This window comes from Oncorhynchus nerka, linkage group LG5, assembly GCF_034236695.1.
Source record: "Oncorhynchus nerka isolate Pitt River linkage group LG5, Oner_Uvic_2.0, whole genome shotgun sequence".
NCBI classification, from domain to species: Eukaryota; Metazoa; Chordata; class Actinopteri; order Salmoniformes; family Salmonidae; genus Oncorhynchus; species Oncorhynchus nerka.
The window spans coordinates 58,226,203-58,250,060 of NC_088400.1; the positions used below are offsets into that span (position 1 = coordinate 58,226,203).

The 23,858-nt window shown below is 40.7% G+C and overlaps 2 protein-coding genes across 3 annotated transcripts in view; both read left to right on the forward strand.

Moving 5' to 3' along the window:
- LOC115129725 (nck-associated protein 5-like) overlaps positions 1–13,487 on the forward strand; it is a 164,973-nt gene extending 151,486 nt beyond the window's left edge. For both annotated transcript variants that reach the window (XM_029660386.2, XM_029660387.2), the window contains 4 exons: positions 245–369; positions 1,136–1,259; positions 1,398–1,579; positions 10,897–13,487. In XM_029660386.2, the coding sequence (XP_029516246.1) occupies positions 245–369; positions 1,136–1,259; positions 1,398–1,579; positions 10,897–11,220 (755 nt within the window). In that variant the 3' untranslated portion in view covers positions 11,221–13,487. The remainder of the gene's footprint in view (positions 1–244; positions 370–1,135; positions 1,260–1,397; positions 1,580–10,896) is intronic.
- Positions 13,488–14,286: 799 nt separating this feature from the next.
- LOC115129971 (ly6/PLAUR domain-containing protein 1-like) lies at positions 14,287–23,248 on the forward strand. Its single transcript, XM_029660760.2, has 3 exons — positions 14,287–14,480; positions 17,555–17,689; positions 21,755–23,248. The coding sequence occupies exons 1-3, from the start codon at positions 14,432–14,434 to the stop codon at positions 21,988–21,990; spliced, it is 420 nt and encodes a 139-aa protein (XP_029516620.1). The 5' UTR covers positions 14,287–14,431; the 3' UTR covers positions 21,991–23,248.
- Positions 23,249–23,858: the final 610 nt, after the last annotated feature.

The following is a 23,858-nucleotide window of genomic DNA, read 5'->3' on the forward strand; positions in this document are numbered from 1 at the left end:
ATGGATGCGTCCCAAATAGTAACCTATGGCCATGGTCAAATGTAGTGCACTATAAAGGGAATAGGGAGCCATTTGGGATGTAACCATGAGTCTTACTGAAACTCCGGGACCTAATAGCTTTGACATTTTTTCTTTCCTCCGCCCTCTATGTACGCAATGCGTAGGCTCTCTTCCTGGTGTGAGTGTGTGGGTTTGGTTGTTGTCTGTGTCTCATGGTTTGTTTCTCTTTACTTTTGAATGATAGATGTCATCAGAAGGAAGCGACTGAGTCAGATAGAGTTATGCAGCACCAGCCACGCAGTCACTACGGAGGCCCACGAGGAACAAGTGGAAAAGAAGAGGAACACTAAGGATCTAAACTCACCCACTGTAAGGAACTTCCCCAGCACTATTAGGCCTATGTAAAAGGGGTGGTGTTTTGGCAATAGCATAGTAGCATATAATAGCATTGATTCCTTATGTTGCATGAAATACAGTAAATGTTGCTAGTAGTGGAGGGACGTAAATCAATTATCCTCTGACAGAATAATAGCAGCAATAAGAGAACTGCTAAACTGAAAAATCTACAGTACTTCAAATGCCTAGGGGTTGTGTTTCTGTGTAGCACGTAAGACGCATTATCATCTGTAATTGCGGCTTCCGTACAATCCCTATACAATTTCACATTTCCAAGAAGCATTATCATTATGAAAGAGTATCTCTGTAATCTGTTGAGGATACAGTGATATTAAAGGGATTTCATCTACTTCCTCAGAGTCAGATGAACTCGTGGATACCATTTTTATGTCTCTACTTCCAGTATCAATGAAGTTAGATGTAGTTTTGCGAGCCAATGCTAATTAGCATTAGCGCAATGACTGGACGTATATGGGTATCTGATGGCATGCTAGTAGATCTAGGGCCTCATTGCCAAAATCCCAAAGTATCCATTTAAGACAGCAATTGCTAACTAGCGTTAGCACAATTACTAGACGTCTAACAGCTAGTGTGCCATAGAATGCCAGTCATTGTGCTAATGCTAATGCATTTGCTCGCAAAACCACTAACTTCCTTCATACTGGATGCAGGGATTGAGGGATTGATCTATCTTCTTATCTTCTTATTCTGTTCTGATGTCCCTCTCTTTCCTGAACAGGACAGAGCGCCAAGAGTGTGCACATACTCAGGCAGCAGCAGTGACACCGAGACAGAGTCTGATGGGAACACGCTAGGCTCCACCCAAAGCACCCTTACCAACAGAGCAAAGACGAGCAACCAAGGTCAGAATCTTGTCTGCATCCCACATCCACAGACACATTATTCATGTTATTTAGGCCTACATCATTTGATTTTAGCCAGTGTTTCTTGATTTGGTTGATTGATTGATAGATATATTGATTGAAACATGCTCTCCACAGTCTACTACGAAGAGAAGACGATGAAGAGGAACAGTGTGGGAAAGTTCCCGTCAATCATGGACTACTATCAGCATGATTTGTTCTCTCACATAGAGAAGGACGAACACAGGGGCAGTTTCTCCCAATACCACTTGTTGCACAACCAGTCATCGCTAGAGGGCAAAGCAGGAGACAGACTAAGCGTAAGTACTTCCTGTTGACCTATGACATACACTGAACAAATATCTGAACGCAACATGCAACAATTTCAAAGGTTTTACTGGGTTAAAGTTCATATAAGGAAATCAGTCAATTGAAATAAATTCATTAGCCCCTAATATATGGATTTCACATGACTGGGCAATGGCGCAGCCACGGGTTGGCCTGGGAGGGCATATGCCCACCCATTTGGGAGCCAGGCCCAGCCAATCAGAATGAGTTTTCACCCACAAAAGGGCTTTATTACAGACAGAAATACTCCCCAGCACCCCCTGCCAAATTCTCTAAAACAACGTTGGAGATGGCTTATGGTAGAGAAATTAACATTCAATTCCCTGGCAACAGCTCTGGTGGACATTCCTGCAGGGCATACTCCCTCAAAACTTGAGACATTTGTGGCATTGTGTTGTGTGACAAAACTGCACATTTTAGTGGCCTTTTATTGCCCCCAGCATAAGGTGCAACTGTGTAATTATCATGCTGTTTAATCATTTTATTGATATGCCACACCTGTCAGGTGGATGGATTATCTTGGCAAAGGAGAAATGTTCACTAACAGGGATGTAAACAAATTTGTCGGCAAAATTGGAGAGAAATATGCTTTTCGTGCTTATGGAAAATTTCTGAGATTTTCTATTTCAACAGTTTACATGTTGCATTTATATTTTTGTTCAGTATATTACCTTTGACATATCCTTTTGTAGCTCGTCAACTAGATGATTATGGTCTGTTGATGTTGCTTCAGGAGGATCTATTGTATGGACCTTTACTTCTTTACCTTATGTAAGATCATGCATTAGCTCAAAACAAACTGTTTCCATGGTAACTTGCACTCGCTGTGAAGCAACATTTGTCTTTTTCCAGCTTCTCTAGCTTTCTCAAAGTGCGTCCCGAGTCCACAAAGCTTGATGTCTTTCACCCTCCTACACAGCGCTGTAGTTGGATTGTTCGGACATTTTCATAAAGCAAAAAAACTGAAAGTCACCTAATTGCTTTCGATCGGCTTGCCCTCTCGTGTCACGGGGTATTTGCCTACCAGTATTTAACTTCACTGAATGACAAATTAGGAGCAGTGACCATGAAATGGCCCTCACCCCCCTTGGCCCCCACTTCCCCTCAGATCAGTGCAGTAGAATAACCTAACACACACACACACACAACACACACACACACACACACACACACACACACACACACACACACACACACACACACACACACACACGACCTGACAGAAAAATCCATAATCTGCAAAAGGATCTGACTCAACACAAGTTCAGAGAGGGAAAGAGAGCGAGAGGAAAAATACATGAATATGTTTTATGTTCTTGAACTCTGGTTCTTACTGTTGGCCTACAGAGGCCTTGTACTATGAAAGAGGAGCAGTACTGAAAGTTGCAGCTACTCTGCTAAAGCAAAATACAACTTTGCAGGGCTCAGGGTGTATGCCTTTTTATTAAACTTACAACATCATCCTTGCCCGTCTCTTTTTGGGGTCAAACATTTCTAATAGATTCAATAAGTACAGATTTATTCCATTCTGCATTGACTGAACAATTGACTGCTCAAAATTGAATGTGGAGAAACGAATGTCCTTGGCGTATGCTTTGACCCTGACGAAGGCTCTGCCTTGAATAATTGGGAAAAAAATTGAGCTTTTTGTCTTCTCAGCCATTAGTCTACACTTAATAAAATAATTCCACTCCCACTCTACAAAGGCGTTTGTGCTAAAATGGCCTGGATTTGACCATTTTTTTTTATGTCAGTGTGAAATAAAGTTTGGTTGCTGGTTGTGGATGTGGGGTTGTAAACTGAGGTTTTTCTGACAAGGTTTATGTGTGGTTGGCTGCTGCGGTGATGAGCTGGGAGTTTGAAAGCATGGCTCTGATTGTGATGAGATTCCCTACAGAAATGCAGCGTGTCGGACAGAGATCATGTGCATCCAACCTGCACAGAGATCACCCAAACAACGACAACAAATACACCCAACGACAGAGCAACACTATGGATTTAATCCTACCATCTTTTGCTGTCCAATAATTGGTCTTGGAAAGACCTCCACAAGAAAACATCTCCATAAATAAAATAAAGAAACTTTGAAAAGACATCTAACACAATAAAGGCCTATGAGGATTGTTGACATTGTTTAGTTGAATAGCACTTGACTATTCCAAATGAATCCATTAATAATTCAATGTTCAAGTTAAAGGTAGATATGTGTTGAATTACAGAAGAGAAAACCTCATTTAATAGCCATCAACCAACCAAGATGATGGTCCCCCTTTAACCCATTTACTCCTTTTCAACCCATTTACTCCTTTTCAACACATTTACTCCTTTTCAACCCATTTACTCCTTTTCAACCCATTTACTCCTTTTCAACACATTTTCTCCTTTTCAACCCATTTACTCCTTTTCAACACATTTACTCCTTTTCAACACATTTACTCCTTTTCAACACATTTACTCCTTTTCAACCCATTTACTCCTTATTAACATGTATTTTACCTTAAAGGGACAATGTGTCTCTTAAAGAGACACAGTTGCCCTCCTGTCCACCCATGACAATATCCCCATACACACAGTGGGGTCTGAAATGATTGACACCCTTGATAAAAATGAGCCAAAATGACTATATAAAATAAATAATACAAATACTGAGCTACAGTATATTGTATGCTCCCAAAAAATTGGAAATTCAGAGAATTAGATTTTTTAAAAGAAGTAATATCAATGTTTTCTCAAAATGTAGGGGTCACAATACCTCCAATTGCGAGGATAATGGCATTGAGCCTTTTTTCTAAATGTTCCTCCATACAGATTTATTTCAGATCCTTGATATCCTTCGTCTGCGCTTATGGACTGCCCTCTTCAATTTAAACCACAGGTTTTCAATGGGTTTCATGTCCGCGTAGACTGAGATGGCCATTGCAAAATGTTGTTTTTGTGGCCAATGAACCATTTCTTTGTGGATTTTGATGTGTACTTGGGTTTATTGTCTTGCTGGAAGTTCCACTTGCGGCCAAGTTTCAGCCTCCTGGCAGAGGTAACCAGGTGTGTGGCATAAGATATCCCTGTACTGGACATTTTAGTTCATGATGCCATTGACCTTAACAATCGTTCCTGGACCAGTGTAAGCCAAATAGCCCCATAACATCAAAGATCCACCACCATATTTTACAGTAGGAATGGGGTTCTTTTCTGCTCATGCATTCTAATTTCGACTCTAAACCCACTACTGGTGTGCTTGGCTAAAGAGCTCTATTTTCATGTCATCCAAAAAATGTAAAAGCCTGGAGTTTGCTTAATGGCATTATTATAATAAATAAATAAAAATAGGGGGTAGATCAGCTCTAATATTGCAGGTAAATTTGGGCTTTCATCAATTTAATTGTTTGCATAATTTCCGATCCCCCATATATATATATATTTTTTAAATATAGAGTACCAGTCAAAAGTTAGGACACACCTACTCATTCAAGGGTTTTTCTTTACAACTTTACATTGTAGAATAATAGTGAAGACATCAAAACTATGAAATCACACAAATGGAATCATGTAGTAACCCAAAAAATGTAAAACAAATCTAGACAGCCTTTGCTTTGATGACAGCTTTGCACACTATTGGCATTCTCCCAGCCAGCTTCACCTGGAATGCTTTTCCAACTGTCTTGAAGGAGTTCCCACATATGCTGAGCACTTGTTGGCTGCTTTTCCTTCACTCTGCGGTCCAACTCATCCCAAACCATCTCAATTGGGTTGAGGTCGTGTTGATTGTGGAGGTCATCTGATGTAGCACTCCATCACTCTCCTTCATGGTCAAATAGCCCTTACACAGCCTGGAGGTGTGTTGCGTCATTGTCCTATTGAAAAACAAATGATAGTCCTAATAAGCGCAAACCAGATGGGATGGCGTATCGCTGCAGAATGCTGTGGTAGTCCATGCTGGTTAAGTATGCCTTGAATTCTAAATAAATCACAGACACAGCAAAGCACCCCCACACCACACATGCGGGGATCCGTTCACCGACTCTGCGTCTCACAAAGACACAGTGGTTGGAACCAGAAATCTCAAATTTGGACTCATCAGACCAAAGGACAGATTTCCACCAGTCTAATGTCCATTGCTCATGTTTTATGGCCCAAGCAAGTCTCTTCTTCTTATTGGTGTCCTTTAGTAGTGGTTTCTTTGCAGCAATTTAACCCTGAAGGCCTGATTCACACAGTCTCCTTCGAACAGTTGATGTTGAGATTTGTCTGTTACTTGAACTCTGTGAAGCATTTATTGGGGCAGCAATTTGAGGTGCAGTTAACTCTAGTGATCTTATCCTCTACAGCAGAGGTAACTCTGGGTCTTCCTTTCCTGTGGCGGTCCTCATGAGAGCCAGTTTCCTCATAGTGCTTGATGGTTTTTGCGACTGCACTTGAAGAGACTTTCAAAGTTCTTGACATTTTCCAGATTGACTGACCTTCATGTCTTAAAGTAATGATGGACTGTCATTTCTCTTTGATTATTTGAGCCGTTCTTGCCATAATATGGACTTGGTCTTTTACAAAGTAGGGCTTTCTTCTGTATACCACCCCTACCTTGTCACAACACAACTAACTATCTCAAATGCATTAAGAAGGAATTAAATTCCACAAAGGAACTTTCAACAAGGCACGCCTGTTAATTGAAATGCATTCCAGGTTGACTACCTCATGAAGCTAGTAGAGAGAATGCAGAGTGTACAAAGCTGTCAAGGCAAAGGGGGGCTACTGTGAAGAATCTCAAATGAAATATATTTTAATTTGTTTAACACTTTCGGTTACGACATGAATCCATATCTGTTTTTTCATAGTTTTGATGTCTTCACTGTGATTCTACAATGCAGAAAATATCTGGATGAGTAGGTGTGTCCAAACTTTTGACTGTTACTGTATGTATATATATCTTGTATATATTTTCCTTTATTATTTCCCCCTAACCCTACATCCCCTCCCTAATTGGAGTAAACCAATGGACAACAACAGCTTCTACTTCCAGCTTATACATACTATATACTGTACATTTTAAGGACACAGTATGTTTTACAGTATAGTTACCTTTTTGTTTGTTTTTTTGTCCCATCCTTGTTTCTGTTTTGTCCCAGCTACCCTTAACCCACCATCTATCGTTGAAGTCCATCCAGTTTTGATTTCTATTTGAGATATATTATTTATGTTTCACAAAAGTTCTGAACCTTTCTATTCTCATAGTTTCTACAGATTGTAAAGTAAAGATACAATTTTTTGCTAAGAGTGTTATTATATTATTGATCGCTTGACTAAGACTTTTCAAATCACCCAGCAGTGCTAAATGGCATTGGCACTTGGATTCGATAGGAACTGGTGCTTTGGTCAGATTACATGAAAATAGAGGTCTTTTGGCCACTCACACCAGTGGTGGGTGTGGCACCAAAATGAGAATGTATGAGCCGAAAAGAAACCCATACCTACTGTAAAATATGGTGGTGTGACCATTCCCTTTAAGTCAGTCAGGTAAGTTCATAACATCGTTAGGGAAGATTCGTTTGGGAAGTGTGCGGAAGGTGCGGACGGGGGGGAGCGCGGGTGCGGTGTGAGATTGGGTGATTTAAGTGCCTTTAATAACCTTTCACAAACACTCAGGAGAGTGATGTAAAGCTCAGCAGCTCCCATCAGAGACCTCATGGCCCAGCCTGGCCCCCATTCATCATCCTGACACTGCCTGACAGCCACGCTGCCTGCTTGCCTCTCTGGCTGCCTGCCTCTCTGGCTGCCTGCCTCTCTGGCTGCCTGGCTACACTCTTCCCTCTGCCTCCTTCAATCTCCCCCCTTTTTATTTCTATATCTTTCTCAGTTGCTCCCATCCTCTCTTTCTTTCCCTCTCTATCTTTCCTTCTCTCCCTTTTTCTCTTTCTTTCCTTCTCTCCCAGGTTCTCTCTCTCTCGCTCCCTTCTCTCTCTCGCTCCCTTCTCGCTCTCTCTCTCTCGCTCCCTTCTCGCTCTCTCTCTCGCTCCCTTCTCGCTCTCTCTCTCGCTCCCTTCTCTCTCTCTCTTGCTCCCTTCTCTCTCTCTCTCGCTCCCTTCTCTCTCTGCCGATGGGTAATAGAGATTGCTGCAGGCCTCTCCGACAGGGGGAAAACAGCATTAGATGCTGTGCTGGGGCCGGGCATAGCAGGGCCTAAGGAGCCAGACCAGAGAGGGCCAGGTTACACAGCAATATGCCTCATAACTATGTAATATCTGTGTTCACACTTTCTCCCCCGGCTGCTTGTAACAGCTTGTTACTTGGAGCACTAATGCAATGGGGAGAGAGAGGCAAGTTTTTGGTCTTGGACATGCAATTGGAAGTAGAAGTACAGACATGTAAGATGTGCTTCAGATGACAGACTTTCGAATCAAATATTGGGCCGGAATGTTATGAGTAATTAGTAATTTTCTAAATATCAGAGGTGTATTTTTTTTTAAACATCTGACACCAAGTGTAGAGAAAAAGTATTGTATCTCAAGGCCCACATGCATATATATATATATATATATATATATATATTGATTGATTGATTGATTGATTGATTGATTGATTGATTGATTGATTTCAATTGTATACCAGCTGCTACTGCCTATACGTACATACACAACAGTATCCCATTAGTGGTATATGAACAATAAATATTTCAGACACACAACAATTGTCCAGAATCCCAGTCAGGGAGAAGAACAGCCGTTCTCTATTTGACCTCCTTATCGACTGACTGACTCTTCTTTAGAAAGGAAGAATGTTTCCAACATATATATTCTGTCAGAATCCAAGTTACCTAAGAAATTCCCATTGAACTGAAATACCTCAGTGTTGCTAGATGATAACCAATTAGCCGTTGACAAGCTCTTTTTCCACCTGATGTGCCCCTGAGGCGATGTTTTCCTGTGTGTTCCCATTGTAAAGGATACACTTCAACTGGCTCCTTAGGTGCCTTCGGATGGTCAAGGTCTGCACGGAGGTTGGTTTCGACCCACAGACAAGAGTGGTAATTGTGTTTCACCAAATCAAATTCAATCACAGATAAGAATCCCTCCTACCGAGATAGAGAGCTCAGGGCTGTTAGGAGAAGAACAGGACCATGATTGCTGTTCCTCACTGTCAAAGGCACTGAACGAAAGGCCACCCCAATTCCAATCACTGATCACAATCAAGTCAAACACCCTCTGCTCGGCTCTCATGGTCTCCCACATCCATGCACCTGTAGACTACACTACACCGGCACATACTATATGGTTGGTTTCCCGGACCCAGATTGATCCTATTCTTGGACTAAAAAGCATTTTCGATGTAGCACTTTTGACTCTCCAGTAACTTTGCTACAATGGAGATGTGTCCTTTTGCAGATTTGAGTCACATTCGTTTTTTATCACCAACCCTTGAATTACCATTATTAGTCACTGTACCTCAAAAGTGATATTTTTCAGAAGTCTAGGGTATTTCCGATTTTCTCTGTGCTGATTTAGTACATGAAGAATATCTAACCCGCGGTGCCTGTGTTTAGAATGCATTAGTGTAAACCGCCAGATTGTTAGCAGAGTGGTTCTGGGCTGGAGTTCCTGGGAGGAAAGCCATTTCTAAGAGGCACCTGGCAGTGAACACTTAATGATGAGGAGTTAGTGCAACCCCGAGGGCGGTCTATACCCCTGGTAATACGGTAATACCTCTGTGTACTCTCCACCCAGGAAGTGTGTGGATGGCTTGGCCCTTTCAGTAGATTGGCTGGAGGAAAATCCAGTTATCAGGAGAATTGTGTTTACCTTGACCACCGATACAATGTAGCCAGAGAGCACAGGCTCCTTATAACGATTCCTCAAATGATTTCAAGATTCCTTAGTGCATTTCTGCATACATATTTCCGTTAAGATATTCTAATAGTTATTGACCAAGGTTGAATTATACAACATCTCTTTTTTTCTACTGAAGATGTGTTTTGTATTCACTGTGGTTAGATTTATGACTGTATGTGTAAAAATGCATTATGCATGATTTCTGTGATTATGCTAGATTGGAGATGCAGAGCTTTTTATATATATATCTCAATGGAGACTTCTCCTATTGTTGTGTTGCCAATTTACTCAAGGGTGGTGGAATGGCTTGGAGGCGTTTTCCATGAAAGAAGGCAATGAGTTCAGCCACCACACACGATAAAAGTGTACATGCCAAAAATATTTCTCAAAAGTACATAAACAACAGGACCTAGAGGGATCTAGGGATTCATCCTGAAACTGCAACATTAATGCTGCAATCTGGGATTTTTTCTCTAGACAAATGGCAGCTCCACTCTTGTTGTGGTATAATCTTCAAGAATTAATGGATTGAAATCTCCATTGAACAGATACCCAGATACCACATTATACCTTTTTAAGTTAGAATCTCCGTGCATAGCAAAACACCTGTCAATATGCAAAATGATATACAGTAGCTGTTTTCTCTCCAGTATATTTGAGGTTAAGCCATTTGCGTTAATTTATAGCGAGAAGAAGCTGGCCGCCGTTTCACTGGTTTATTTTTTAACAACATGGGCTCCTGACAGAAATATAATACTTTGTGTTAAAACAGCTACGAAGGAGAATCTCTCTCTCTATCTCCCTCCCTCCCTCCCTCCCTCCCTCCCTCCCTGTAGAGAGGTTGATATCTCACGGCAGATTCCCCCAGACAGACTCATTGGGCCTTAAGCATGGGAGGAGAATGAACAAAGCTCTCAATAAATCAATGCGATACTCAGGAATGGCAGTAGTCAAATTGCTTTGTAGTGTTGCATTACTCTGAAGTAGATGTACACTGAGTGTACAAAACAGTTCCATGACATAGACTGACCTCGTGAGTCAACATGGGCCAGCATCCCTGTGGAACACTTTCGACACTCTGTAGAGTCCATGCCCCGACGAATTGAGGCTGTTCTGAGGGCAAAAGGGGGTGCAACTCAACATTAGCAAGGTGTTCCTAATGTTTTGTACACTCAGTGTAAATTCAGCATGACAGCCTTGTTTTTGTTGTTTCTGGACATTCTTTGTCGAGAGACAGAGTGACAGATTGCTCCTTTCTCCAAATCATTTCATTTACATTTACATTTAAGTCATTTAGCAGACGTTCTTATCCAGAGCGACTTTCATATAAGTAATCTGGGACAGCTTTGTTGTTTGAATACCAGATTGGCCCTTTAATGTATGATGATAATAATGCGCTGCAGTGTGGGCAGATGACAAAAACACCTCTCGTCTCATTTTCTCCTCTCTTATTTGTCTTGTTGTTGCTGTAGAAAGGGAATCGAGTGGACATGACGACAGACGGCTGCGGAGGGGGGGTCCAGGTCGGCTCCAGAGACGTGTCCTTGGATTCCCTGAACAAGCTGAACAGCAGTGGGCTGGGGCTGTACCCGGAGGCAGAGCTAAGGCCCAGTAGCGGTGACTGCTCCTGTTCCGCAGGGGAGAGAGAAGAGGACTGCTGCAGCAGGGTTGACAACGAGCCCTCGTCGTCCAGCTACTACTCCAACAAGCCCGGGGCAGAGCGTGTGGGTTCTCTCAGCGATTCGCTCTACGACAGCTTCTCCTCATGCACCAGTCAAGGCTCCAACGATGTGTAGAGTAAGAAAGTGGAGGCCGGGCCCGATTCTGTTGGAGTCTTCTGTTGGAGTCCTCTGCTACTCCCACCAACCGAAGCACTTAGGTCATAAGGAAGGAAGGGATGTCATCGGTGATGTCATAAGATAAGGACGTGAACCCAGACTGTACGGTATGCATGACCTCTGAGATGGACAATTAAACTATAGGCTACAACAGTACCACCGTTCAAGGTGTGGAAAGCAATATTAGAAATTGTCTTGCATTATATATTTTTCCCCGAAGGGGGAATGTTTTTTTTAAATCATTGCACTGTAAAAATACTGTACAAAGTTAAGGAATTCAACTTGAAGACATAACTAGAGTAAATACCACCAAATCCAAATCAAACCAATCAGCAATATCATCAGGAGCAACTGATGATGCCTAGTAGTGTGAAGCAATACCTTAAGAATGATAATATGTGCAAAAAACTATTACGGTTGTTGGATGTGGATAGATGGTTTTCCCACGGATCATTATTTCTCAAAATATTTCTCAAAAGTTTTACTGCCACAGTGTTGTATGCCACAATGGCAGGCCTACACACCACAACTACCATCATGCAATACACTGCAACCCATACCATACAATCATAGCTCCTAAAGCCATTGTGTCAAACGTGTACGATTACTAGACTGCTGTGCTATTTTAAAAGTTGCATGGCGAACTCAAATGTGACACACATTAGACACATTATTTTTGAAGTGGCGGGATTTATACTTTATATTAAGTGACCTAAATACACGCATTTGCACATTTAATTGAACCACCAGTACTGTGGAATCTTAAAGAGGAGTATCCTGCATATTGAATGTACTGGAGTCAATATTGACTTTGAGTTGTGGTACAGATGAGAAATACATGATCAATACATGATCAATCATTTCTACCAGCAAGTCAAAACTGTCAAGCTGATCTTCAACTGCTATGTAGTGGCTTAAAGGGATACTTCGGGATATTTGGCAATGAAGCCCTTTATCTTCTTCCCTAGTCAGATGAACTCATGGATGCCATTATCATGTCTCTGCATCCAGTATGAAGGAAGTTAGAGTTAGTTGTGTGAGCTAATGCTAACTAGTGTTGGCGCAATGACTGGAAGTATATCTACTAGCATGCTAGCAGTTACCATAGACTTCCAGTCATTATGCTAACACTATTTAGCAATGTCCTTCAAACTGCCCGTAGAGACATAAAAATGGTATCCACTAATTAATTTGACTCTGGGGAAGTAGAAAAAATCCTGAATTATCCCTTTAAGCAATCACCGTGCCATCACCATTGTACTTGGGTCACTCAGTATTTCATGTAAACATAGAACTGAACTAGTGTCAGAATGGTACTTATGAATCAGAAACGTCTGTAGGCTTCAATAACACATTTGCGGAGCAAGGTCTATGCTAGTAGCTCAGGGAAAATGCAACGCGTATACCTAGTTACCTTGAATATAAGGTTACAACTCATGGAAAATACATTTTTCATTTTTAAAACGGAAAACAGACATTTTTTGAAAAGTAAAACCTTCATGAACTGCAAGATAACATAACTGTTGAAACTGTGTCTCTTGTAGCATCATAAAACACTCATTTTTTGTATATTTTGTTTGTGTGTTAAAAACTGCAATTAAATTAATATCAGAATGGAGCATTGCTGAGTGGTATATGCAATTTAAAACATTTAATAATTGTGTAATGTTTGCCAATCATTCAAACTATATATCTATTGATTGAGAACAGTTCAACTTTTCTTGATCGTTTCCTCGTTTTGTGACTTCCTGTAGTGTTTGTCGATACAAAATGTTTTATTTTGTCGAATAAAAGCTACTACTGCAACCTTTTATCACTTTATCCTATAACACATTTGACACGTAGTAGGAATAAATCATCATGCCAAACGTGCGTAATTTGATTCTGGTGCTAATCAAAAACAGACTGTACGTTTCATTGTTTGAACAATTTTCCATGAAACTGTTAATAATATGTAAGGAGAGTCTTGCTAAGACCATAATGTGTATTTTTCTAGCTGACGAGTATTTATATCCCACTTTTTGTACATGGAACTGTATAGTGGTGTTTAATTGTCCTTCTTCACATCTTCTCTGCTTGATTGTTCCTTTGTAAGAGAACCTGTTACCAGCAGTGTTAGTTTGGTAATTACGTGTGCAATTTTGGCTGTTACATTAGACTTTTAATGCTATATTTTATGTAATAATTTCCCAGACAAATAAAAATAAATGATTTCCTATTTTAAATTTGGTGCAGTTTTCGTAACAGTTGGAGGTTGACGTTTGTGTATGTGTGTGTGCGTGCAGTCATACACGTGTGCGTTCAATATCATATACTGTAGTCACATGTAAGGTACTATAGTCATAAGGAACAGTGAGATCTTCGCTGATCTTTGCCATTGCGCTCATAAATGTGTAACTGAAATATATATATGCTACAGCAGGGAATTGTTAATAATAGCAAGGTTTGAGCCAAGTCCTGCCTTCAAATGCTTGCGGTAAAGCTCATGTCATAGTCTTCAACTATAAAACGTGTTAAACGTATAGCCTGTGTTCACTGAGCTTCACTCTCTTTAACAGTGCTTATAAAGTAGGGGCATTTATAACAATTGGAGTCTCTTGATGGGTAATTATGTGACTATAAATCAAAGTAATTAATTCAGCCACCCAAGAGTGACATCCAAACATTCTCTCTCCCATCTCTCTCTCTCGCTCTCTCTCTCTCTAACTGAAACATACAAGATCCATAACAGACACAGAAGATCCATAAGATGATCTCAAAAAACGTATTTAATTAATAGTAGCCTTTGTAAACCTGGTTAAATGTGGATGGCTACCAACGGTGCACTCCATGCCCAAAAGCATATCCAAAGGTGACCATTTCATATTTGGACGCAATTAAACAGTCACTGATCTGCGTGTGTAGGATATGAGTGATTGAAGAATTGCTTCCATACCACGATCTTTCATCACGTGGTACGTTTTACGATTTATCCTCATCCAATTTCACTGGAATTCCGCAGCCTAGTCTCTCGAACCCCAGAGCTCGCCCTCGTTCAGCGCTGCGCATCACATTCCTCGCAGCAGAATGTGCTCTCACACATTGATGCCACGGATCCATCTAAGGGTTTTGCTTTCGTTTTAAGTTCACCTGGTCTGATGTGTTCCTCTATAGTGTCATTTGGGAGAGGATGTTGCTTCTCATTTACGCAACTTTGCTTGGAATTTTCCTCAAAACAGGTATGCTAAACTTTGGAGACTGCGTAATCTTACATGTGTTGGCTTTCTGCGTTGTATTCTGATGCTGAGAGCATTTCCTCAAGTGATATGTCCAGGTATTCCAATCTAATTCAAGTTTGGATTATGTTTAAATGATTTTGGGGAGCTTTTCTTTTGTCGGATGAAAACAATTAAATCGTTTTCAGAAGTCCAGTAGAGGTCTGGTAATGCCAACAGGGAGGCGCGCAGGAGGTCACCATTGCAGATCAAATCATCTCGTTAAATGCATTTATAACTGTCTTGGAATAAGAAATTGTGACATAGATTCTTGGATTTAACATTTTTAATGACACTTGCGTTCCAGCTAGAGACAATATGTCACCTTAGGTCATAATTCGTCTGTAAAACACTTTGCGCCATATGACTTGTGCAAAGGCACATTTTCAAAATGTTACTTAAGCTACTATTTTACGTATCTTTGCTTAAATGTAATGATATTGTTTAAACAGTAAATGTTAAATAATAGAGCTGAAACATGGACCATTATTCCATATTTGGAGCGTCTTTCTGATCTTACAATTGCCCTGCGTGGCATGCTAATTAGGCTATTGAATGTTCCGATGAATTGCTACTAAACATGACTAGACACCCTTACAGGTGAAGAATGTATTCACACATTTTATAAAGCAGAGGGACATGTTGAGGCCGCTCATTATCAATAGCCAATTAATAGCTTTCTAATTACAGAAGATGCAATTCAACACTTTTTTTTTTTTTTTACAGGTGTAGGCATTCCATCAAGCTCAAATGATAAGGAACTTGATTGATCAACAGTTGTCAGCTCAGGTGAATGTAATAAACTCAAGCACCATTTTTTTAATGGGTGTTAAAGGAGCTGAACTACCACTCCATGAACACCTGTGATGAATATTAAAATCACGAAATATGCAGAGAATAACAAAGCTGTCTCTCTTCAGATGACTGTGGAAGGAAAATACACCATTTAATAAGATAGATGACGGCAAATAAACCGATTTCTCAATCCACATGGGTCACCTTATAGCAATGATTTGGGAATAATGTATACAAACGGTGGTAATGTAGTTTAAAAAAAAGGTTCAGGTAAAATGACAATGATAATCTATGTCAATGGAATAGTCCGCATTGTCATTCCAACATACATCCAACGATCAGCCGCTCAGAGCTTTTCCAGTCCATATTTCCAGCTCAACACATTGCACATGGCATATGAGCAGTGGCCTGTAAGAACTTAATCTCGCCAAAAATGACTCTGGTGTAAATAACATACAAATGTTCTCTCCGTTCCGAGTTGGATGTGCTGCATTTGGTGAACATACTCACTCCTTAAACATCATCTTCGCTGTTAGCAGAAAATACTTCTAAATAACTTGAGGATGTTTTTACCTCAGTGAAAACTGTATTGAAGAACAATATGAAAATTATAGACAATATGTACATGACTTTATGCTTGCCTAAATGTTAATTATATAGAGTATAAATAGCCAGTGGTCTGTAGAGGACAAATACATTACAGTCTAGGATGTGTTTAGGCACTTTATGAGACTCTATTGCTCGGTTGATGGATGGAGTTTTGAAGCATTTATCTGGTTTTAAAGTAATTACGCTCTGATTTTTGTTTTGGATCCTTTTCAATTGAATTTGTACATGATGGCGCTGTCAGACTGGGAAAAGAATGACTGTCGCCATTTCAATAATTAGAACACGGTACTAACTGTCACGGAGAACAAATGACCTGAAACTGTGGCGCTTGAGAACATTTTGAATGATTGTTTATCATTGCACAGTCATGCATGTTTCTGCTAAACCCTGAATCAGATTGTGCTCTCCATCCGGTATCCTCGATTAAATTCTCTTGATTTTTCTTCCCTGTGAAACAACTTTGCATGAATAGCCAACCATCTGTCATTCTTAGTTCATCTCAATTTCCATTTCATTCCAATGAGTCAAGTTAGAATGAATTCATCTCATTTGAAGTCAGTGCTGGAGCAACAGCTTCATTGAGTGTGTGGATAAAAGCACTTTGTCTGAAACACTCTGACTTGGTTGTTTTGACCTGTAGTAGTCAGAATGGCAATTATTATTTTAGTGCGTAAAGTTGAGTCGCCTTTTTCCCTGCACAGATACAGTATGCCCAGCTTACACGCACAATTATGTCTGACGGCTCTATATTAAGTTTAGTTGGCAAGTACATGAGAGTATGTATTTATATTGTTGAAACGTGTTTGTTCATTGTTTTCAGTCAAAATCCCTTTATCCTGACTCCAGACCGGTTTGTGCACCAAACAACTCCTCTCTGCTGTGTTTCTTTGTTGTCATGACAAACGTGTATGTTGTCAGAGAAGTATGTGTTTGTGTGACTCATCAGTGCTTTCTGTGGTGGGGTACAGAAATGTCATCATATTAGCTCAAAGTCCTATTGTCTGATATTTGCAACATGTCCGCATGTGTAAGGATGGCGTCAACGTCGTCTCTCCCACATTAACTGCTCTTTGAGGTAATCTTCACACTTGTGATTCATCACGGAGATCCCGTCTTGCAAATAGGGTCCAAGTTGACTTTCAAAATGCCAGCAAAGAGACTTTTTCGTCTCAAAGATGGATTTGTCTCTCCTCGAGGATACAGTTCCTGATCTGTGGTAATGGCAATAGATCACGAAAACACATTATTCTTGAGTAGCTGGGAGGAAAACATGGGGGGCTGAAAGGCTCCAGATGAACAAGGGATAATGCTAATGACTGAACTGCAGACCTGGGTGCACGGCATAACATTTTCAAATCTTTCAAACGAGATTTTAGGCCTAATCTTTCAAATAGTTTCAGCGTTTCGATCGAGCCTGCCTGGAGTGCCAGCTTGCACTTTTCTGACAACTCCATTGGTTCCACTGTGCCGGGAAAGCTCAATCTAGCACAGCCAAACGAACTTGAAAGAATTTGCCTGTAGTCTCTCTTGACCAACATTCATAGACTAATGAGATACTATATGCCAGATACTGGTGAACTGTGGACATTTTTTTTTTAACTCCTTGCGGTTCTTCTTGTCTCTCTCTTGTACAGGCTATGCTCTCCAGATCCAATGTTACCAGTGTGAGGAGGTGAAAAACAATGAATGCTCCACGCCGGAGTTCATTGTCAACTGCACGGTCAACGTGCAGGACATGTGTCAGAAGGAGGTACTGGTGAAGAAGGATGGTAAGAAAACAGCGTCCCATTCCTTTCCTCGCTTGTTCTACATTGGATAGAGCTAGTGGGAGAAGTAGTCCCTTCTCGCTGACGCTGTATCTCCGCCACAGCAGAGCGTGAGCTTCAGTCTGACGAGAGAGACCTGTGAGAGAGAGACAGGAAGGTTGGAGGATCTGTTTTGTGTCAGAAGGGTGGGGCCGGATTCGAACCCACGCCAACACAATATAAATGTATTCTGTAGCTAGACCACCCCAGGCCACACTGCCTTCTCTGACACCTACCTTGCCATGCAAAACCAAGTCACACCGGACTGTAACACTTTTTAACATGTGACCTAAATACGGTATATTTTCCTCTTTCCTGCACTTCCTCTCTATCTCTGAATTCAGTGGAACTGATCTATAAGGTCTCCTTGTAACATCAACAAATGAGATCATAAACTAGGCCTACATGCCCACTACATCAATTGGGACCTACAGTGTATCAACGAATCTCCATAGATGAAGAGGCTATTACCATAGTTAATGAATGGTTTATGGCTCATATTATTTTAATGGGATTATCCCAAAGGGTGGTTAACCCCTTGGTTGCTGGTTGCTGTACTCAGTTGATCCATGCAATATTTTTTATTATAAACTGGGTGGGTCGAGCCCTGAATGCTGATTGGCTGACAGCCGTGGTATATCAGACATTTATTTGTACTGCTGTACCAGTTTATAATAGCAACAAGACACCTCAGGGGTTTGTGGTATAAGGCCAATATAACACAATTAAAGGCTGCATCCAGGCACTATGAGTTGTGTCGTGCATAAGAACAGCCATTAGTAGTGGTATATTGCCCATACACCACACCCCTTCGTGCCTTATTGCTTAACCCTCCTGCCGTGTTCCGGTCAAATTGGACTGATTTACAAGTTTTCTCTCTGAAAAACGTAGTTAATTTAATCGGATTGTCATAAGGTTCCATGACTTTGTCCACACAGGGCATCTGAACACACAAATTACATTTGGATGATTTTCATAACATTTTGGGGGTTTTATTGAACTTTTGTACACCTGTTGGGTTCCTGGTCAAAAATGACCAGTAATTAGAAATTAATGGGTGAGAATACAATTAATGTATACAATTGAGTTCAGGCACATGCCCATTCATCAGATGGACACACTTCCTCTCCCAGACCCCCATATAATGTGTGTTTGAGCACACACACACACACATCACTCCCCTCCTTGGCTTCCATGGCAACCCCCACGGGAACCTTTCCCCAATAGAATATTTCCCCCAGGGGAACCACACCTGTTAGCATTCTCACAGACAATCGCAACATTGTTTCAATAATATATAGAACTTTTCTCAGGCTCTGGTATGTAAATCTTTTTTGAGGCCTTTCTCACAATTCATTCTGTGACAGCACAATGACCAAACGATATATTGTATGTGAGGCTCTTGATCATATCTTTGATCATAACACTGGTGAGGAGGAGAGAGTCCTTGTTAAACTTTGACACAAAGTAGTCCGTGATGAATAGAACAATATGTTTCATCTGAGTATTTGTTTTTGTCAAAATAATCCATACATGATGCTTTTTTTTTCCATCTCAAAAACGAGTTGTAGGAGCTCAGGTCAATGAGGCCTACAGGCCATAAATAGTAAATAGAAGTTCAAAACTTGTAATGTTCACAAGAACTATAAGTTGATAAAAAATATCTAACACAACATTAGGTGATAATATATGTATTATTATGGATTTATAATCAGCTCTAATGGGGGTGGTCATTTTGGACCCGGGAACACAGAATTCATTAACATGAAACGAACACAACAAGAGGGTTAATGAGAGAACGCCCTTCAAACACACTAGGCCTATTGATCTTACCACATCCAATGTTATGTACAGCATGTCACTTGTGTTCAAATGTATGCTTCCAATTACAAGAGCATAAAAAAAAGTGTACCAAAACCGTCATAGCAAGATTGTCTTTAGCGAGTGTTTTATGCCCGAACTGTCTCTGAACGTGATGGTTGACAAGATTCATCACTCAAAGGCAATAATCTACGGCAATAATGTCATGAACAAATAAATGTACACTGTGTAGTGCTGTGTAATGGTTTGAATAACCTTGAGATAAGGATGCACTTTTGTGTGAAATGCACATGCTTACAGTATATTCACTATTCTTTTCCAGCCTCTGCACTCTTTAGAAAGGTCTTCTGAGTCATTTGATTCTAATGCGATGTTGGCAAAGGGATTCTTATGTGCTCCTGTAAGCAGATAAACAGAAAATTCATGCAAACTTTTATTCTAACATGAAACCTTCTAGCAATGTTGGTAATGAATAAGTTCCTTAATTTAATCATTTCCTATCATGTCAACCTGAGACCAGGAGCCTAACTAATTATCTTTATATGCAGCAACCGCAATTTATCACAAATAATGAATTTGCGAATTACCACATCGTTATCGGTGGAAAGAAACACTTGCATAATGTGTGTATGATATGTGGAGATATGATATGTATGTGTGTATGATATGTGGAGACATCTGTAACGTAATCCTCAGAGAAAGTTGGCTTTTGCACGTGAATTGGTGCCAGCTTGGTCTCTACCCATTCCTCCCCCCAACAAAGGTTTGGGGACTTGGTTTGTTTGACTGTCAGTTCTAAATGTGCATAGTGATGAAGTATGGAACAAAGCAGAGGGTTGATTAAGCTGAAGTTGCATTGTTAGTTCTGTCATACTTAATAGCAGTAATCAGGGGCTGATGCAGACCGAAATGCTCTACTTTTGTCTTAAAGGCTTGTCTGACGTCTTTGAGACAAAACAAGAATATTGTATTGCATTTACACATTTACACTTTGTCTGACAGCTCATCGGTTATTATTTCAAGAGAAAGACGAGTAAATTAGAGCAGTACAGTTTTGATGTAACTTTTAACATGACTAGCAGTTCTCCCCCCCCCTTTCATCTACCTCTTTCATCTACCTCTCTCATCTACCTCTTTCATCTACTTCCTCTTTCCTCTTTCATTTGAACTTTTCTCAACACTTCACTTAACGTCGTATGCCACAGTTACAATGCAATGTAAGACTTGTCGTAAGCACTTATGAACCCCTTCTCATAATAACAGCTCTTTGCAGTCTGCTGACACATTTCAGCAGAGAACACATGATAGACCTTCCATTAAGACATTATAAGCGCCTATATATGCTTATAACATGTACGGATGCTTATAGATTCAGTGGAGCTTGAGTCGAATCTCCAGGGTCACCTTGGATTGCATTGTGTCCAAAAGCGCAGTGTCTATTTCCTAGGAAGGAGTAGGGCAAAATGGGAGTTAAGTCCCTGCAAGGTGTTCATTTATCTGGCAGGGAGAAGCAGGCTTTCTTACCACCTCCTGTGGTAAGACTTCATGGCACAACAACGTTTCCATGAAATCAAAAAACACTCTTATTCATGTGCATTCCCTCGCCACCATAGAAATCAAAGCATTGTTTTGTTGCAATTGTTCCATCGTTTGAGAGCATTATATTCTGTCGAGGTGACATTCTCAATGTTTTATTTCTTATAACGGCTCGACAAAGGTTCTAGGCACTTAAGAGGATCACCTCCCAGTAATATGAACCATTCCAGTATTGATCAGGATAAAGTTCTGTTAAATTGCAAATAGCACTGCATTACAATATAGTCTACGTCTCAAGAATTTCTCACTTGGCTAAGATCCTATGGCAAATATGTTCAAATCACCAAATGTTTTTGATGTGTAATTGTTATTCCTGTTTAGATATTGCTTTGTCTGATTTTCACAGATATTTGCTTTACGTACAAGAACATGCACTGTAAAAGGGTGCGAGACATGGCATAGGCCAGGCATAACGTAAAACAGACACACATTCATGAAAAAAAAGACAGTTTACGGACTTTTACCCCTCCCTTCCCCAGTGCTTGTGCTACCTCAGTTTGCTATGAGACTTGGCTCAGTTTCACCAGCGGTGTCATTACCGCATCTACCTTGACCTGGACATCCTGTATAGCTTTGCACTACTCCTGACCACTTCTCTCTCTCCTTCTTCAGGCATATTTTACCGCAAGTCCTGCGCCTCGTCCGGGGCATGCCTCATATCCTCGTCAGGCTACCAGCAGTTCTGCACTGGAAGGATCAACTCTGTGTGCATCTCCTGTTGTAACACACCGCTCTGCAATGGGCCCCGGAAGAAGAACCGCCCGGTCCCGTCGGCCGCCACCTCTTCATTTTCCTCCCTTCTTTTTATTCTGGTCTCCCTCACGCTGGTCTCCCTCTCTCTGACATAGACCGAGAGGCGTCCATTTGTCCCCTGCTCTACCCGAAGATAACACTAGAGTATTATGAGAGTACATATAGGCTACAGTACATAACCGTACGTAGTGTATTGGCCACATCAGACTCTAGTGTCGTCTTTGGAGAGGAATCCTATACATAAGAGACTATCCCAGGAGGTTGGTGGCAACTTAATTGGGGAGAACGAGCTCGTGGTAATGGCTGGATCAGAATGAGTGGAATGGTATCAAAGACATCAAGCACATGGTTTCCAGGTGTTTGATGGCATTCCATTTGCTCCGTTCCGGCCATTATTATGAGCCGTCCTCCCCTCAGCAGCCTCCTGTGGACTCTACAGCGTCATCTTTGGATCGGATACTCAAGAGCTTAAGACTCTTTGGAAGGATCCCCTTTTATAATCCTGGTGTTTTGAGTTTTTGAGAACTGAATGCTTGCCATTGCCTCCTTCTTCTTCATCCCTCCCTTGCCCTCCAATCCCCCCTTGCTTACTCTGTAGGGTCCCTATTGGGGGCAATGGGCACTGACCTCATCAACGTCGGTGTTCTCCTGTTTATAGGAAGATCGAACGCTTCAGATCAATACTCCTGATGATTAGGAGTCAGACGTGATCATAGTCAGTGAGTACTCAGCAGCTGTTTAGCTGTGAGAATTGTGTTAACTCATCATGGATCTGAGTGTAGAGATGGTACTGACAGTTGAGGACATTGAGCAGTGAGTTGTAGGGATTTTGGAGATATATTTAGATGTCTGCATAATTTACTACTAGTACAAGTTCTTGTTACAGTAAGTACTAACTGCAGGATCTCATGTCTTATATCATTTGTAAGTACAGATGTGTGATCTTAATTTGACCAGTTTCTCACAGCAGGAACATATTCATACAGCAACAAATCCTACAGAAATGTGAATTATTGTGTGGGTTATAATTAATGGACATTTTCGTAGGGGTTGATACATTTTTTGTTTGGGCAAACCAACATTTTAAAGTGGAAAATACAACTTTAGAAGCCTTTAAAAACCTTGAATACACTACAAGTTTGCTTTTCCTGCTGTGCAGAAAATTCCCTGCAAAAACAGGGTGATCAAATTAAGATCCTACATCTGTATATACCCAATTACTTTCTTGGACTTCAAATATTGCTGAGAGACACAAGGAATTTGTTCTTAAACGTTATATAAATTGACAAACACTACTGTTCAAAAGTTTGGTTCACTTAGAAATGCCCTTGTTTTTTAAAGCAAAAGCTAATTTTTTGTCCATTAAAATAACAACAAATTGATCCGAAATACAGTGTAGACATTGTTAATGTTGTAAATGACTATTGTAGCTGGAAATAACAGATTTTTACGGAATATCTACATAGGCGTACAGAGGCCCATTATCAGCAACCATCACTCCTGTGTTCCAATGGCACATTGTGTTAGCTTATCCGAGTTTATCATTTTAAAAGGCTAATTGGTCATTAGAAAACCCTTTTGCAATTATGTTAGCACAGCTGGAAACTGTTGTGCTGATTAAAGAAGCAATTAAACTGGCCTTCTTTAGACTAGTTGAGTATCTGGAGCATCAGCATTTGTGGGTTCGATTACAGGCTTAAAATGGCCAGAAACAAAGAACTTTCTTCTTAAACTCGTCAGTCTATTTTTGTTCTGAGAAATTAAGGTTATTCCATGCGAGAAATTGCCAAGAAACTGAAGATCTTGTACAACGCTGTGCACTACTCACTTCACAGAACAGAGCAAACTGGCTCTAACCAGAATAGAAAGAGGAGTGGGAGGCCCCGGTGTAAAACTGAGCAAGAGGACAAGTACATTAGAGTGTCTAGTTTGAAAACACAAGTCCTCAACTGGCAGCTTTATT

What these genes read in the sequence shown, in the direction of transcription:
- LOC115129971 (XM_029660760.2), top strand. Translation starts at nt 14,432, where the DNA reads ATGTTGCTTCTCATTTACGCAACTTTGCTTGGAATTTTCCTCAAAACA. An exon ending in TGGAATTTTCCTCAAAACAG is followed by an intron (nt 14,481 to 17,554) that starts GTATGCTAAACT and finishes TCTCTTGTACAG; the next exon opens with GCTATGCTCTCCAGATCCAA. An exon ending in GGTACTGGTGAAGAAGGATG is followed by an intron (nt 17,690 to 21,754) that starts GTAAGAAAACAG and finishes CTCCTTCTTCAG; the next exon opens with GCATATTTTACCGCAAGTCC.